This window comes from Pelophylax lessonae (assembly GCF_965119305.1).
Source record: "Pelophylax lessonae genome assembly, chromosome: 5".
NCBI lineage: Eukaryota > Metazoa > Chordata > Amphibia > Anura > Ranidae > Pelophylax > Pelophylax lessonae.
This window is the reverse complement of record NC_138772.1, coordinates 380,384,816-380,403,045: the sequence shown is the minus strand read 5'-3', so window position 1 is coordinate 380,403,045 and position 18,230 is coordinate 380,384,816. Positions and strand designations below refer to the sequence as shown.

The following is an 18,230-nucleotide window of genomic DNA, read 5'->3' as shown; positions in this document are numbered from 1 at the left end:
CAAATCTCTTTGGGATCCATGTATTTCTAAAAATATCTGCAATTGTCCAGGTATACGATCGTGCGTTCCAATCTGTGATAACCAATATGGCTGAAATTTCCAGTTTTGCTTCATTCCCTCAATTCCTATTGCTATATTTACCAGGAGTGGTGAGTGATCAGACACTCCTCTAATCAAATATTCAACAGAGACAACCCTAGAAATAATTTTATCATTTCCCAGCGCCAGATCTATTCTTGACAGACATCCCCTTCCTGGGATGGCCCAGGAATAAGCCCTGATCTAGGGATTAAGCATTCTCCACAAATCTCTCCATCCAAATTCCTCCCCTAACTCACGAAGCATAAGTGGTTTTCGAGTTCTTTTTTTAGGGGGGGTCCATGCCTGTCCACCAGCGGGTCCCACAGAAGATTAAAGTCTCCCAGGCATAGCACTAATGCCTCTGGGTATAAACTTGCAAATAGCATAGCTTCTTTAATTACACTTAATGTAGCAGGTGGTGGATTATATATACCTAAAATAACAAATGGTATATCATACACTTGAGCTCGTACAAATACATATTGCCCTTCAGGGTCTACCTTTTTTTGAAAGCACTTCCATGGTACCGACCTATGGACAAGCAATGAAACCCCCCTTGCATATGTTGAATAGCTCGAGTGTATTGACCATTGGATCCAGGGTTTACACAATTGGTTTGTTGTGGGATCATATGTGTCTCTTGCAGGCATATAAGTTGTGCTTTAATTTGTAATATATTTGTAATTACCTGGGATCTCTTCTGGGGGTCCCTAGACCCCTAACATTCCATGATAGGAACCCACATTTTGTAGTCATCTTAGAGGTTTTTTTCTATATATAGCTGTAGGTTCACTTCCCAAAAGGGATCCCATATATCTAACCGTCTATCTATGACATTTATCATGATAATACCCCATAGCAATGTACTCCTTATATTTTATACCAATAGAATTATTGAGGTCAGTTGGGCACACCAGGACACAGCGATCTTCAAAAGTAACAAGAAAAAATATGAAAAAGAGAAAAAGAAAAAAAAAAATCACAAACAAAATTACCAAAAAAAAAATATTTTGTTTTAAAAAGAAAAATCATCATGCACATATAGCAAAATTTTGACCAATAGGTCTTACTCAAAAAAAAAAAAACAATGGGACATTGCCCGAGCATACAAACATTTGCATGCAAGGACAATATAGCTGCGGCCTCCACTCAAGCTCCCACCTTACTCTCAGAAAAATTTCATGTTTTCCTCTAAGAAATAAAAAAGGAATTTTGCTAAGCCATCAAAAAAAAAAAAAAAGAAAAAAAAATGGCTCAAAGAATTACCAGTGGAGGGAGGGAGGGAGGGAGGGGAAGAGGAACCCCGAAAAAAAAAAAAAACGCACACAAAAAAAAACGCACACCAAAAAAAAAAAAATATATAAAACAAAAAAAAAAACCCCATAGTTCCTTAACTCCCAGTCCCTCCACTCCCCCCGCCTCGTCATTCCATCACCCACATGCTTCTTTTTTTCTTTCCTTTTTCTTGTATCCTTCACCAGGAAAAAATAAAAAGTTTTCATTACAAGGAAAAACAAAAAGGAAAACAGCAAGATTCTTCTTTCCGTTCACTTTATAGTTCCTTTCAAACAAAGCCATTCTTGTACACTCTCCGGAGTATTAAAGAAATATATTTTCCCATCTTCCTCCACCCTCATCCTCGCAGGGTATGCCATGGAGTAGATAATGTGTCGTTCTCTTAATTTTTTTTTAACTTCAAAAAAGGTAGCTCTCAATTTTTGTAAATCTATTGAAAAATCAGGGAAAAAAAACACTTGCGCGTTTTCATATTGAATGGTGCCCTTTTGTCTTGCTTTCCATAGTATAAAATCCTGATCTTTACAATTCAAAAATCGTGCAAGTAAAGGTCTTGCAGGGGCTCCAGGGGCTGGTGGTTTTGCAGGAATTCTATGGGCTCTTTCTACTGCAAATGCTGTGGAGAAAGTAGTATCAGGAAATAGGGTTTTAATCCATGTCTCCACAAAATCTCCAGGGTTCTTCCCCTCAGCCCTCTCTCCGGTAAGCCCACAAATCTGATATTATTACGTCTTAATCGGTTTTCTAAGTCATCAACTTTTTGTTTAACCACTTTACAACCGGAGGATTTTGCTGTCTTCCGTCCAGGCCACTTTTTGCGATTCGGCGCTGTGCGACTTCAACTGACAATTGCGCGGTCGTGCGACGCCGTACCCAAACGAAATTTACGTCCTTTTTCTCCCACAAACAGAGCTTTCTTTTGGTGGTATTTGATCACCTGTGCGATTTTTACTTTTTGCGCTATAAACAAAAAAAGAGCATTTATTTTGAAAAAATAACAATATTTTTCACATTTTTTTATATGAAATTCCCCCCAAAAAAGATGTAAAAACCAATTTTTTTAAAAGTTTTTTGCCAATTTGTTTTATGCTACATATGTTTGGTAAAAAAAATCGCAATAAGCGTATTTTGATTGGTTTGCGCAAAAGTTATTGCGTTTACTAACAAAGGGAAAGATTTCTGTCATTTTTGGTGTTTTTTTTTTAACGCGTAATGGCGGCGATCTGCGATTTTTTTTTTGCGGGACTGCGACATTGCGGCGGACAGATCGGACCCCTGACTGACATTTTTGACACTTTTGGGGGTACCAGTGACATTACTGCAGTAATCAGTGCTATATATATGCACTGTTACTGTAAAAATGACACTGGCAGGGAAGGGGTTAATTTTATTGGAGAGGGAGGGGTTAATGTATGCCTGGTGCTTACTGACGTGTAGGGGGGGAGGTGACTATGTGATTCATGGACAGATCGGATGTCCAGCTATGCTGAACAGTCCGATCTGTCACTCCCTGTCACTATGGAGATCCGCCCGCTGTGTTTACACACAGCGGGCGGATCTCCAGACTCGATCCCCGACGATCGGGTAAGAGCAGCGGCGATCGCCGCTGCTCCTCCCCTGGCCCGACTCCCGCTGTGAATGAAAACAGCGGGAGCGAGCCTCCGGCGGCGCGCAAGCGCCGCCCAGAAGGGGAGGAGTCCAGTCACGTTAATACTACGTGACTGGACGGGAACGAGCCACTCTGCCGCAGTAGTATTCCCGTAAGCGGTAGTAAAGTGGTTAAGGTATGTTACTTGCTTTTCAGCTGCTAATATACGATTTGGCACTGGAGTGTGATTATCCTCTAATGAGGATATCCTTTTTTCAGCCTCTGCCATCCACTCTCTCACAGCCTGCAGATCATGGTGTATTAAACCAATATCCATTCTAATTTCCTCCATTTTACCAGTCAACCTAGTATTACTTGCAGTTATAGCAGCTATAAGTTGAGAATGTACCTGTTCAAGTGAGAGTTTTGCTGGTTTCTCCGCCGGCATGTTGCTCTGTGTATTGCTGCTGCTTCCTCCCCTCCGTGTGTTTTGGTGGGCTCCGACCTGCTTCCTGCTTCTCTGTCCGCACAAACTCAAACGTTCTGTTGTGTAGCAGGACATTCCTTACTTGTCTCCTTACTCATTTTGCCCGGTATGTATCGCAAGCTGCCGCAATACTCGCATGGATGTCTGGATCAAGTTGGATATCAAGGTGCACCGCATGGAGCTCGAGCGGAGGCCTGCAGAGCTTCGATCACATGCAGCCAGCCATCTTGCTGGCTAGCCACGCCCCTACATGGTATATTCTTAAAAGAAAAAATTAAACAAAGCTAAAAAAGCAATTGAATTTAAATTGTGTGTGGTCTCCACTCCCTCTGTGCAATCCTTGTGATAAAACCCCATTCATGCTCCCCTTCTAGGTGTGCTCTCAACTCTGCCAGTGACCTCACAATTAAGTTTGGTCAGCGATCGCTTTTTAGTCACCAGTGGACTGAGTAAGGATGCTCTGTCTCCCTTAAATCCTCTTTGGCTGTAGCGATGTCTCTTACCAAAGGATTCATGTATGCAAGAAAAAATACTTCCAGGGTGCTTGTAGTGCACAACTCTGACCTTGCTTGATAAATTATTGCAGTATGTTGCTTCCATGACACCAGCCACTCGTCTGCAATTCCTCCTGCTTTGTGCACCTTTTTCTGTCGTCCTTGCGCCTTCCCTACGCGTTACGCCACAGGGTCAAGTAGCTTCCTCAGGATCTCCCCTTTGTGCACTACACAAATTTGACCTTTATGGAAGAGTGGCAAAGAGAGCCATTGTTGAAAGAGAGCCATAAGTCTCGTTTGCAGTTTGCGAGAAGCCATGTGGGGACACAGCAAACGTGGAAGAATGTGCAGTGCTCTGGTCAGATGAGACCAAAATGTAACTTTTATGGCCTAAGAAAAACGCTGTGTGTGGTGGAAAACCAATACTGCACATCACCCTGAGCACACCATCCCCATCTTGAAACAGTGGAGGCAGCATCATGTTGTGGCAATGCTTTTCTTCAGCAGGGACAGGTAAGCTGGTTAAAGTTGATGGGAAGATGGATGGAGCCAAATACAGGGAAATCTTAGAAGAAAACCTGTTATAGTCTGCAAAAGACTTGTCCTGCTGGAAGGCGAACTTCCGCCCCAGTCCCAACAACCCTAAACATACAACCAATGGAATGGTTTAGATCAAAGCATATTCATGTGTTTAGATTTGCCCAGTCAAAATCCAGACTTAAATCCAATTGAGAATCAGTGGCAAGACTTAAAAATTGCTGTTTACCGACACTCTCCATCCATTCTGACAGCTTAAGCTTTTTTGCAAAGAATGGGCAAAAATGTCACTCTAGGTGTGCAAAGCTGGTTGAGACATACCCAAAAAGATGTGCCGCTGTAATTGCAGCGAAAGGTGGTTCTACAATGTGTTCACCCAGGGGGGCTGAATACAACTGCAAGCCATAAATTTCAGATGTTTATGTAGCACTCCTTGTAGTCCTCCTTAAGGACTGCTGGATTTTCACACTTTCGGGTCCCCCTGGGTTACTGTTAGCGCCTTTGCATTCCAGTCTATCACTTTACTACTTTGCTCAGTCAATAATTAGTCCAGGGGTATGTAGTTTTGTGTTTTATTTAAAAGTTAAGGATGGGAGAAGGGAATAGGGGAATACTCCAGATCAACTATGTACAAGACGTTGGAGGACATCTCTTGATACAACAGGCTGTTGATCCAACTTACCACTTAGGTTGTTTTAGGGTTAAGTCTCTTTCCAGATGACTTGATGAACTAAAGTCATCTTCAGGACACTCTCCTAGTATCCTCTTTCTTGACCACGGACACATGTCCACTGACTATCCTACTCCGGGGTGGCCCCCCTCAGATCAGTCCCCTTGACACAATCTCCTGTACACACAATACTGTTTTCTAGGATCTCCAGTGTCTCCCCCCTCAGTCAGCTTTCCTGGACCTCTGGGTTCAGCTCCGTTCCTCTGACCCTCAGGACGACCTCCTGATTGCACGTGCCACTGCTACAGAGGAGGGGGGACTCTGCTCACCAGCCAAAGACCCCGTGCACATGTGCTTTTATACAGTTTTATACAGTTACCCAGAACGCACCTGGACAGCCTGTCTCTGCCAATCACCAGGACTGTATCAAAGCCTATTTATCCATTGGTCAGGTTTCCTCCCACTGTCCAACATGCCTCCCTATTGGACCAGTGAGGACCTCACTAACAGATCCTGCTCTCTGGTAAGCAGAAAGCAATATAGATTTGCCTGCAGCTCCTCTGATAGACAGACACAACCAAAAACTATACTCACTAGCACCTACCTAGGAAGGTGCTACGTTTATTTGTAAACAAATATGAAAACCATTTCATTTTCCTTTCACTCCACAATTATGTGCTACTTTGTGTTGGTCTAACACATAAAATCCCAATAAAATAAATTTACATTTTTGGTTGTACCGTGACAAAATGTGGAAAATTGCAAGGGGTATGAAAACTTTTTCAAGGCACTGTAAATGTGCATTATAGAGTGATACATAGTATTTAGGAGGTTTTTAAGATTGGTTTAAAAGCGCAGCACATTTATTGAATTTTCTAATTTTACCTAAAAATTGGGTATTGTGTTTGTGCACTTCATTTAGAGCCCCTTTTGCTCCTATGCGACCTAAAAGTCACGCGATTTTACTGCAATATTTTTGCCACGATTTTGAATGTACTTGAAGCAATGCCTAGGTCAATGGACCTCAAAACGCATTAAAATCGGCCCGAAGTAGTGCAGGGACTACTTTGAAGTCATTGCGACTTGACGTTGTACAGATATGAACGGTACTCATTGGAAATCATGGGGTACAACTTGTCATGCGACTTTGCAGTCCCAAGTTGCAGGACAAGTCGTACAAGTGTGAAAGGGGCCGAAGTGTTTTGTCTGAAAATTAGCGTTTGATAAATCACTGTGCAAATATCTTATGACAAAATATTGAAACAACCACCATTCTCTTCTTCAGGACCTCCACTTTCTGAAAATATATAATTTTTGGGATTTTTAAGTAACTTTCTGGAAATAAATGCAGATTTTAACTATAAATGCAAAAATGTAATTCCTCTGGGAGGCAAGTGGTTAATCTTTATCTGTTTGGGCTGCTGACAGTTCTCCATTTTTTCTGTCATAGTTGGGCTTGTTAGTCTTTAGTTTGCTGTGTTGCCTTCCTTTTCAATTGAACTGCTTTTGGATGTCTTAGTTGTCTAAATCCTGTGACCCTTCATAAAGAATTATATTGGAGTTTGGTATTCACAATAAAACCTTTTCCTTGGAAATTCATCAGAGATATGGGTCCCACCCCTCTTGGTTTATGGTTTTGCTCTCAGCCTTGCTTTGGGCATGCTGTTCAGTTTTCCAGTGTCCATATCCTCCGCTAGGTGGTCATTGAGGGACACTGGATTAACTATTTCCTGAAAACCAATGTACCTATACGTTGGTTTGAGGAAGTGGTTGTACCGCCGTGATGCCTGCCGCTAGAGGCATCACCCCCGTACTGTTTTTTTCTAGCCAGCGGTCGGCTTCCTGATAACCGATGCGGCTCAGCAGCCGCTCAACCGTTATCCCAGGGAGCCTTCCACTGCTCTGTCCGGCTCTCCAGGCATGTCCGCCAGCTGGTTAGAGTCTCCTATGAAGTAACTCGGAAGCAACTTCACTTCCGGTGTAAGGGTATATTATTAAAATAGGGGCATTTGAGTGCTACAGTGACAACAAATGTAAAAAAGATATAGAAATGTACCCATACCAAAGAGAAAACATCAATGGAAGGATAAACTGATTACCAAAAGGATAGAATACCAAAAATAGATTGATCCATGAAAAGTGAGCAAGTTGAAAAAAAATAAAAGGAACGACCGTGAATGGTAGGTTCTGGCTAAAATCACCAAGTAGAGTCAATGATACAAATGAGAACAATTTAATGATGAATATCATCATGATATACAACATTACAATAAATGCATGATACATACATGTGACAATTGAATCAATGTTTTTCTCCTTATTTTCCCCTTTTTGATTTTTCCACTTCGTGGAACCCAGTACACTTTTATATGGTCATACAACTGTGACTCTTCTTTGGTGATTTTAGCCAGAACCTACCATTCACAGTCTTTCCTTTTATTTTATTTATTTTCAACTTGCTCACTTTCATGAATCAATCTATTTTTGGTATTCTATCCTTTTGGTAATCTTTGGTTTATCTTTCCATTGATGTTTTCTCTTTGGTATGGGTACATTTCTAGATCTTTTTTACATTTGTTGTCACTGTAGCACTCAAATGCCCCAATTTTAATATACCCTTACACATTTACCTATATAGAAATCCCTGGAGACTGTTATTTGTGACACCTTCACTACTCACCAACTTAGGTCACCCATGCTTCTCTTGGAATGTCCACTTGGATTGCCCTGTTGGCTGCAGATCGGGCCCCCCTCACAGCTTCCGGCACAGACTTCTTGCCTTTTGGACTATTGTCCACAATATCCTTATTTTATCTTTATATTGACCCTATCGTTAATTGGATTTGGGATGCACTCGCTCCTGATGAAGTGAAATTTATCCACAATATGTGTCGAGCCTACTATTGATGCATCTTTTAATCTATCAAATACTTGGATTTTATACATGCTAATTATTAATGGATATTCCTTTCCAATGTATATCCTATCAGTTTTCCATGAATTGTCAATTATTATGTTCTTTATTGCATCATTGATTTAATTGTCACATGTATGTATCATGCATTTATTGTAATATATATCCTGATGATATTCATCATTAAATTGTTCTTATTTGTATCAGTGACTCTTCTATTCTATATGCCAACCACTCCCACACACTTCATACAAAGTCCCACCCCCCCCTTCCCGTTTTTTCCTTGTCAGCAACACTTGGCAATCGGCTGTATAATACCAATGTTGTGTTACGGTTGATTTATATTATATATTATTTATTACATCATTGTACCTTTTATGCCAATTGCTTTGTACCGGGTAATAACCATGTTTTTCCCCTCCCCCTTATACCTATATGAATAGGGGTGGAGGCCTCTAGCCCTAGATAGGCAGTGCCTCATATAAAGTCCCAACTTTTTAATTTTTTTTTGTTTTTGTATTTGTTCTTGATATATCTAAATCTTGTTTTGTATATATTCATAAAAAAGTTTACTGAATTGGCTGTACTTTGTTTACTAGTTATATCGACATTTGCGCTGTCTCTGAAGAAGCCTCTTTTGGCAAAACCAGTCAGCACTAGTGATCAACCGATATCGGTTTTTCGTTGCCGATACAGATATTTTGTCGATCGCATATCGGTATCTGCCGATATTTTCACACATTTAAAATTTTGCAAAATAAACACATTTCAACAAAAAACTGTTACTAAACATGTTAATCTTTATTAACTAAGAAAAAAAGAGGTTGAAGGATTGTAAGAGGTGCATGAAAGTCAGCAAGCCCCCAGTCTGATGTACTCACCCTCCAGTCTGTCACCAACCAAATAAAACCTGTCTCTTGGTACAAAGAACAGGGGTTTAGTTGACACACATTTGCAAACGCATGTGAAAGCTGCAGAGCCACTTCACGGCACCCTGTTTAAATCTGCAGTCCTACACTCTTAATTTAGTGTCCTCACACTGGAGGCACATGGCCGCTAATGGGTGGATGGGGGCACAGGTGAGAGGGAGACAGCCCAACCTCCCCCAACCCCTCCCCATGCACGACTGGCTGTTGTCTTAAAGACTCAAATAATTAGGTAATAACCATGGTGCAAACTGGATGAGACCAGCTGAAAAGCATTACACCTCCATCCTCTTGGTGGATGCAGCATATAGATAAGAAGGGATTTTATGTATGGGGCATGGCCTGTAAAGCTCACTGCCTTTGAAATCCCTAATTTCCTTTGGGACTTTATATGAGACAAGCAGGACATGCTATTGGTCTCCATCCCTGTATACGGAAAACAGAGAGACAGGTTTTATTTGGTTGGTGACAGACTGGAGGGTGAGTACATCAGACTGGGGGCTTGCTGACTTTCATGCACCGCTTACAATCCTTCAACCTCTTTTTTTCTTTGTTATAGGGATGGAGACGCCGGGCAACACCAGCTTGGGTCTCACCTAGTCCAATATGTTTAATCTTTATTAACTTTATTAACATTTTTAACATTCTTCACACCTTAACTGCATGAAAACTGATAGGAAAAGTTCACTTGCAGGGACATCAGCTTTACATAATCTGTGCATTAATGGAATGCATAATAAAACTGCTGCAATACTGCACTCACTGCAATAAATCACTACTGCAGTGCAGTAAGTGCAAAATTGCTGGAAAAAAAGCTAGACAAGACAACAGTTACACAGTGGATTGGACTGGAGTCGGTGGACTACCTCTGCAGTAGGGCACTCGCTGCAACTACAGCAGTCAGTGCAAAACTGCTAGGAAAAAAAAGCTAGGCAACAGCTAGACATTGGATTGGACTGGAGTCAGTGGGCTACCTCTGCAGTAGGGCACTCACTGAAACTACTGCAGTCAGTGCAAAACTGCTAGAAAAAATGCTAGAGAGTGGATTGGAGTGGACACTACTCTTTTCAATGCTCCCAGTTAAGTAGAACAATATTATAATGCAGAAAGCAGAACATTTCAGCATGTCCATCATGGTCACCTGTTAAAGGTCTTCTGTTTTGTTCATACAATGATGCCACTTCATAAACATGCTCAGGAGAATTGGAGGACAGAGGAGCAGAGAGAGAGAGGTATCTTCTAGCATGGGAAGAAAGTCTTTTGTAGCGTGCCTCATTTTCTTTCCACCACTGAAGAGGATGACTACTTCTGTCAATTAGAACTTGGAAAGAGATTCCCCTTGGGGTGGGACTTTTAAGGCACGGATAAATGTATCATTTGCAATAGACATGTATAATTAAATACATTTATTGAAAAAAACAAGTACAAAACATAGATTAAAAACATATGGCAGGTTGTCTACAATACATAGGGTCAAGAGGCAGAATCAGATACCGCTGTACTGAAGGTATATGGCCAACGCGTTTCAGAGATACAGCAGGGTTCCTTCTTCAGGGGCAACCTTTAAATGGCGGTCTGCAAGTGATCAATCACATACTATTTAGTCATTGGTAAGTATAAGGAAAAAATGTATATACAACAATGTTTGTAATCATTATATGCATTCACATTTTGAACACAGTGTATATTTAACATAAAGCAATGAAACACTTACAGAGTCTGCCGAATGACACTTTAGAATGTATGCCTGCCCATATTGTTAAAAACAAAAGATCTGGAATGCTTTCATCCCTGTATCTGGGTGCCTGGTTGAGGAGGGTGGATGGCAGGAATTGAAGAAGTATCGTGTAAGCACGTTCTTACAGGTGTGTGCCTATTAGCCAAAAGGCTAAGTGGGGACAGCTGAAACCCAAAAGATTGTGGGAGATCTGCCAGGTAGAGGAAGGGGAAAAACAAGAGAAAAGAAACAATCACCAAAAAGGGTTATGTTTCATTTATTCTCAAAAATTTAGGTTCAGTCACTGTGTTAATGGTACAAAGTATTTATCTGCAAAAAACGCTGCATGAGTAAATTACATGTGCACAGTTCAAACAATGCTTGGGTCATGGAGATCTTATAGGTTTGTTAAGATAGATAAGTTAAGTTGGGTGGTTTGAATTTCAGTCATCCAATTAAATTTGTTTAATCTTTTTAAACAGATTTTCTTAATTATAAGTGTCCAGATCCAAAACATTGGACATAGCAGTGGCTAAAAGATTGGGCCAGGTTTAAAAAGGATGGTCTAACATATGCAGCGTTGATAGCAGAAAAACATCGCCATATAGAATCACAGTGTGGGGTTAGAGAGAAAAAAAAAGGCTGAATTACCTTCACACTATCGTAGGTTCGTATAAGATCGTGCATCAAACATCCACCTTCAGGCAAGTGATCAATACAAATCACTGCCCGAAGGGGGACTGTTTATATTAGGTGGTTGATTGACTTAATTGTAAATAGCTGAGTGAAGTTGCCCATAGTCCACCCAATCGGCAATCTCCCTGTGGGTGCAGCCGCTGAACTGACCCCCGACTGCGCATGCGCAGGCAGAGCGAGGCGGAAGTCCGCTCTGCCTGCGCACGCAAGCGGAAGTGAATGAGCGAGAACTGAGGCTCTCAAGGAGAACCAATGGTGGTCGCTCAGAAGGCGGACAATCCAAAGAGTGCCCGCCTACCGTGCCGGGCATGTCACCAGCGGCACACTGTGTGATGAGAATAATAATGTTAGACTAAATGAAAAAGCAAAAAAAACCTAAGTGTCTTAGCAATTAAGCTTTGAATAACATAAAACACAGGTTATTAATTGGAAAAAGAGATATTAGATATATTGAAGGCTAGAACTCCTCATTTTGAGGCACTGGTTCCAAATTCATTAGGGAGGAAAGCAGACCAGTTACATAGTGTGCAGATTATCCAAAGAATATTTCATGGAAAGGAAAAAAAAAAAAAAAAAAAAAAATTACAAAAGTATGAAAAGGAATTATTGTTCCATACCTCCTGAGGTGAACCCCTCTAAAAAAGGCCTTTTTTAGAGGGGTTCACCTCAGGAGGTATGGAACAATAATTCCTTTTCATACTTTTGTAATTTTTTTTTTTTTTTTTTTCTTCCTTTCCATGAAATATTGTTTAAAATCTGTTTATTTACATAAAATATGTTGATGTATGGTTTTCACACATTGTATGTTTTTTGTTATCATATTTCAGAGCCATCGAACATTGAGGGGATTCTTTGGATAATCTGCACACTATGTAACTGGTCTGCTTTCCTCCCTAATGAATTTGGAACCAGTGCCTCAAAATGAGGAGTTCTAGCCTTCAATATATCTAATATCTCTTTTTCCATTTAATAACCTTTGTTTTATGTTATTCAAAGCTTAATTGCTAAGACACTTAGGTTTTTTTTTGCTTTTTCATTTAGTCTAACATTATTATTCTCATCACACAGTGTGCCGCTGGTGACATGCCCGGCACGGTAGGCGGGCACTCTTTGGATTGTCCGCCTTCTGAGCGACCACCATTGGTTCTCCTTGAGAGCCTCAGTTCTCGCTCATTCACTTCCGCTTGCGTGTCACGCTGGCGGAAGTGACCGTGCCGGTGGAGCGCATCGGCCGCACGGACTTCCGCCTCGCTCTGCCTGCGCATGCGCAGTCGGGGGTCAGTTCAGCGGCTGCACGCCAGGAAACCCACAGGGAGATTGCCGATTGGGTGGACTATGGGCAACTTCACTCAGCTATTTACAATTAAGTCAATCAACCACCTAATATAAACAGTCCCCCTTCGGGCAGTGATTTGTATTGATCACTTGCCTGAAGGTGGATGTTTGATGCACGATCTTATACGAACCTACGATAGTGTGAAGGTAATTCAACCTTTTTTTTTCTCTCTAACCCCACACTGTGATTCTATATGGCGATGTTTTTCTGCTATCAACGCTGCATATGTTAGACCATCCTTTTTAAACCTGGCCCAATCTTTTAGCCACTGCTATGTCCAATGTTTTGGATCTGGACACTTATAATTAAGAAAATCTGTTTAAAAAGATTAAACAAATTTAATTGGATGACTGAAATTCAAACCACCCAACTTAACTTATCTATCTTAACAAACCTATAAGATCTCCATGACCCAAGCATTGTTTGAACTGTGCACATGTAATTTACTCATGCAGCGTTTTTTTGCAGATAAATACTTTGTACCATTAACACAGCGACTGAACCTAAATTTTTGAGAATAAATGAAACATAACCCTTTTTGGTGATTGTTTCTTTTCTCTTGTTTTTCCCCTTCCTCTACCTGGCAGATCTCCCACAATCTTTTGGGTTTCAGCTGTCCCCACTTAGCCTTTTGGCTAATAGGCACACACCTGTAAGAACGTGCTTACACGATACTTCTTCAATTCCTGCCATCCACCCTCCTCAACCAGGCACCCAGATACAGGGATGAAAGCATTCCAGATCTTTTGTTTTTAACGATATGGGCAGGCATACATTCTAAAGTGTCATTCGGCAGACTCTAAGTGTTTCATTGCTTTATGTTAAATATACACTGTGTTCAAAATGTGAATGCATATAATGATTACAAACATTGTTGTATATACATTTTTTCCTTATACTTACCAATGACTAAATAGTATGTGATTGATCACTTGCAGACCGCCATTTAAAGGTTGCCCCTGAAGAAGGAACCCTGCTGTATCTCTGAAACGCGTTGGGCATATACCTTCAGTACAGCGGTATCTGTTTCTGCCTCTTGACCCTATGTATTGTAGACAACCTGCCATATGTTTTTAATCTATGTTTTGTACTTGTTTTTTTCAATAAATTTATTTAATTATACATGTCTATTGTAAATGATACATTTATCCGTGCCTTAAAAGTCCCACCCCAAGGGGAATCTCTTTCCAAGTTCTATATTACGGGATGTGGCACATTTAGGTGTGATTTCACATGAGCATACGTTATGTACTTCTGTCAATTACTGCTTCTTTCAAATAGAGATGAAGTTCATCATCTAGGCTCATAGTTGCAGATTCAGAAGAAATTGAATGATGCCCCAATAAAGCACTGAAAATTTCCTGATATATTCGACAACGATGAAGAAGATTCTCTTATGTTCGTTGACGTATTTTTGGACATTTTCCTGTTTTTGCAGCATGCTGCTCTTCATAAAAATAGGATTCTGGACTTCTCTTTTCGGCAGGAACCTCCTGCACCTCCTGTTGAATATCTTCTGTCAGCCATTGTTTCGCCTTAGCCAGTACATCATCAGAAGAGAAAGCATGGTTCTTGTATGAAGGATTCAAAAGACTTGCAAGAACAACATTTCTAATCTCATGCTTCTCAAAACGTATATCGATCAAAGCTCTTGACAGACCTTCATTTGAAAGTTGGAAGGTGTTGTGTGCCATGACACTGAGGTATAACCTAGCAAGCCTCATTCCTTTCCGCATGTTTGCTCCACTGTCTCGAAGTTGCACAAGCATCACTCTGTCTTTATTGATTCCCCATTCTTCAAGCATGCCTAGAAACATTTCTCTACTGTACTCAATGTGGGATCCTTGCATCACTTTTGTATTCAACACCAATTGCCTTTTTGTCCATCCGCTGTCAATGAAGTAGCATGTAAGAATCATTAGTGAGTCTACTCTTTGTGACCAGCAGTCCATCGTGAATGAGAGTGAGTTGCCAGAATTCTCTGGTTGCAGCATAGCCTTTACTTTGTCAACGACCTTTTGGTGAAGCTTTGCCAGCATTTCGGTTTGATAATACTGCTCACTCTTCAGTGTGTAGCTTGGCTCAAGTATAGACATCAACTGCTGAAATCCTGAGTCAGACACCATTGTAAATGGCTGGTTATCAGTGACAATCATCTCTGTGATTACTGTCAAGCAAATGGTATCTTCCATCTGAATCTGACAGTGACATGTGTTTTTTTTTTCACAAACACATCTGTTATTTGTTGCCAGGGATAGTGGAGGAGGTATTGAATCAAAATCACATTGATATTCATTTTGTTTTTTTCTGTGCTGCATGATACAATTCAATATGATGAACTCTTAGATGGGCCAAAAGATTTGACGTATTTTTGTTTTTTGCAGTTACTGATCCCATGCTTATATTGTTTGTACATGTGTTGCACACTGCGGCTTTTCCTGGAGAAGGTTGAGACGAGAAATAGTCCCAGACCACACTTTTACTTTTTCTCTCCTCATCCATCTCCATTTCAATTTGAAAAACACAAAAAAGATTAAGATTAAAAAATGGCTTGCTGAAGTTGAAGGCCCCCTGTTGTGGGTTGGTGGCTGACGCCTGGCAGTGTGGGTGGTTGCTTGCTGGCACCCTGTTGTGGGTTGGTGGCTGACGCCTGGCAGGCTTGCCGGAACACTGTGGTGGCTGGCTGCCTGGCTTGGTGTCGCCCTGTTATGGGTGGCTGGCTTACAGGAACACTGTGGTGGGTGGCTGGGTTGGTGTCACCCTGTTATGGGTGGCTGGCTGGCTTGGTGTCACCCTGTCATTGGTGGGTGGCTGGCTTGCAGGAACACTGTGGTGGCTTGGTTGGCTTGCAGGAACACTGGTGGCTGGCTGGCTGGCCTTGGTGTCACCCTGTTATGGGTGGCTGGCTTGCTGGAACACTGTGGTGGGGTGGCTGGCTTGGTGTCACTCACCCTTGCCTGTTATGTTGTTGTAGGTCAGGTTTGCTGGCGCCTGGCACCCTGTGGTGGGTGGCTGAGGCCAGAGCCTATGGATGGCTGGCACCGTGATCGGACCGGACTGCAGCTGGCTGTAACATGAGGCTGTCTGAGGCGTGGGAGGCGGTCTTAAGGCAGAGAACGTGTGCAGTGCGCAGTGAAATGGCATCCAGTATATGCCACGCAGGCATTATGGGAGGCGGTGTTAGAAGGCAGAACGTGTGCGCGCAACATACGCAATGTCACGAAAATATCGGCAATATCGATAAATCCAAAGACCAATTCCGATATATCAGGTAAAGTGCAAATCGGCCCCCGATGTATCGGTGTTGCCGATAAACGGTCGATCTCTAGTCAGCACATAAGCGCAGACAGGAACCTAAGTGAAACAATCTCATTGTATATGTGCAATATTATTGTCAAATGTAAATTGATGCTTTTTAATCTGTTTTTTTCAATAAATAAATTGGTATTTTAATATATTCAGTCTAAATTGTGGATATGGATAAGAATTCCTTTTTCTAAGCACCTTAAGTCCCAGATTCTTTTGCCTCAACTTGTGTACATACATATGGGGATGTTGGTGCTATAATACTAGGTGACTGGTACCATTCACACAAAACTATTTTGAAGTATTGCACCCAGTTGTCATTTTTGTGATCCCACGGTATCTTTTTTTACCTGCCTAGCAGGCTGACATGACAGTGCTACGAATAATTGTGAGGCAGTGGCTTTGCGTTGTCAGCATTAATAGTGCTGTTTTTTGGCAGGATTTCCAGGTAAAACCTTTTATTCCAGTTTTACAAGACCGATTTCCTTAACAAAAAAAAAAAAAAACTTACTACATTAAGGCATAATGCCAAGCGTACTAAAAACACATTTTGAGTTTACATGCATTTTAAGTTACTAGTAGAGAGGCCAGAGCTTTAATATGTTTGCCATTGTTCACTCCTATATCTTCATGCTATGTTTTTGAATATACGGTATATATTGAATGAATAATTGTCTGGCTTTATGATTACTACACCCTGAAGGTTTATGCTGTCATAATGTGGCCTTTTACTTGGCCCTCTGCACAACCTGAACGTCTTGTTCAGAAGCCAAGCTACTAGACCTTGTTAGGTCAAAGCATCAAGGATTTTGGCCCTCAAAGAGTTGTGTTAAACAGACAGGCTAGGCTGGTGTATGACTGGTGCTATTTATCTGTTTAATTTAACCTGGCAACCTCATTTAGGAAGTACAATCAGTCCTGTTTACTAATTATTGCATCTTCTAACAGCTGATGCCATAACAAAGCTAGAGGAAGACCAGGTTGAATTTGAAAAGGAGCACAGATTCATTCAGGTAAGTGTATGTTTTATTGCTATGGTATCTCTCCATGGTTTATTAAATCTAGGCAAAGCAACAAGGTAAAGTATTTTAGTTAAAACGTTGTACACTTTAATTTTATATGGATTTAATCTGAGTTGATGGTGAAATCCTTTTTTTTTTTTTCTTGGTTTACATTTTAATGTATAATTCAAATCCAATCTATATTATGCTTCTAATAAAGCAGTTCTTTAAGTTGTTTTTCTTTTAGAAGCATTTGCCTAGCTTGAAAAGCCTAAAGCTCATTCCCCTGAATAAAAGAGCAGTGTTTCCTTTTGAATGTAGATGAGGGGGTGGAGACATTCAGCATGCATTTTAGTTGTTTAAAAAGAAATATTTCCCCCTGCCACTGTAGCTTTGTGATGAGGAATGAAAAGGACATTACAAAAGTTCCCTTGTGTTTAACACACAGCCAACTAGACAATAATCTTGATGTTGCAAAAATACCAATGTGTTGCGGTATTATGTGTTTGATTAGGGGTTCACTCTGCTTTTTAACCTTTAACAGTGAAGGGTGCAAGCCAAGAAGCACCATTGCGTCTGATTGTTTTCCTCCTTGATGGGCTATTTGCCCTCACATTAAAAGGGTGAACTATTGTGAAAACTCTGCAAATTGTTTAGAACAAAACAGCCTTTTCTGTAAAACTATGTGGGTGATCCATGTGCTTAAATGTGGTTATGACTCCCTGAGGACTTGTATTCAGATGCAGTGAGCCCTCTAGGTGCATGGTCATGCAGAATTTTTTTTAGACCTTCTGTTGGAACTAACTGGATGTGCAGAGGCCTTTGGCTGACGGCTCCACCTGCCATGAGCCATTACTGCACGAGGAGCTTTCACAGCAACGACCATTTTTTAACATGTAGGATTAAATAAAACACATTTTGTTAAAAGGTGTTCCTTCCTCCTCCTGGACTGGAGCCTGGATGTATAGCTAACTAAAGATATTGGAGTGCAATATGTAGCTAACTGTAGTCACCTCTGTTTTTGGTTATGTGTGGCATTTCATAGACAATATCTTAGTCATCTTGGGGAAGGCTGTGTCCCTTTTGCTCTGGTTCAATAAGCCAACAATGTAGCCATATGGCCTAGCTTTAAGATCTTAAAGGGAACAGATTAGGATTTTTCTGTCACATTAAAGACTGCT

At 41.0% G+C, this 18,230-nt stretch overlaps 1 protein-coding gene across 1 annotated transcript in view; it reads left to right on the top strand.

Annotated features, from left to right (window-relative positions):
• Positions 1-18,230, top strand: part of CEP192 (centrosomal protein 192) — a 506,433-nt gene that overhangs the window by 239,132 nt on the left and 249,071 nt on the right. The window contains exon 15 of the mRNA XM_082258491.1: positions 16,997-17,061. Coding sequence (XP_082114617.1) covers positions 16,997-17,061 — 65 coding nt within the window. The remainder of the gene's footprint in view (positions 1-16,996; positions 17,062-18,230) is intronic.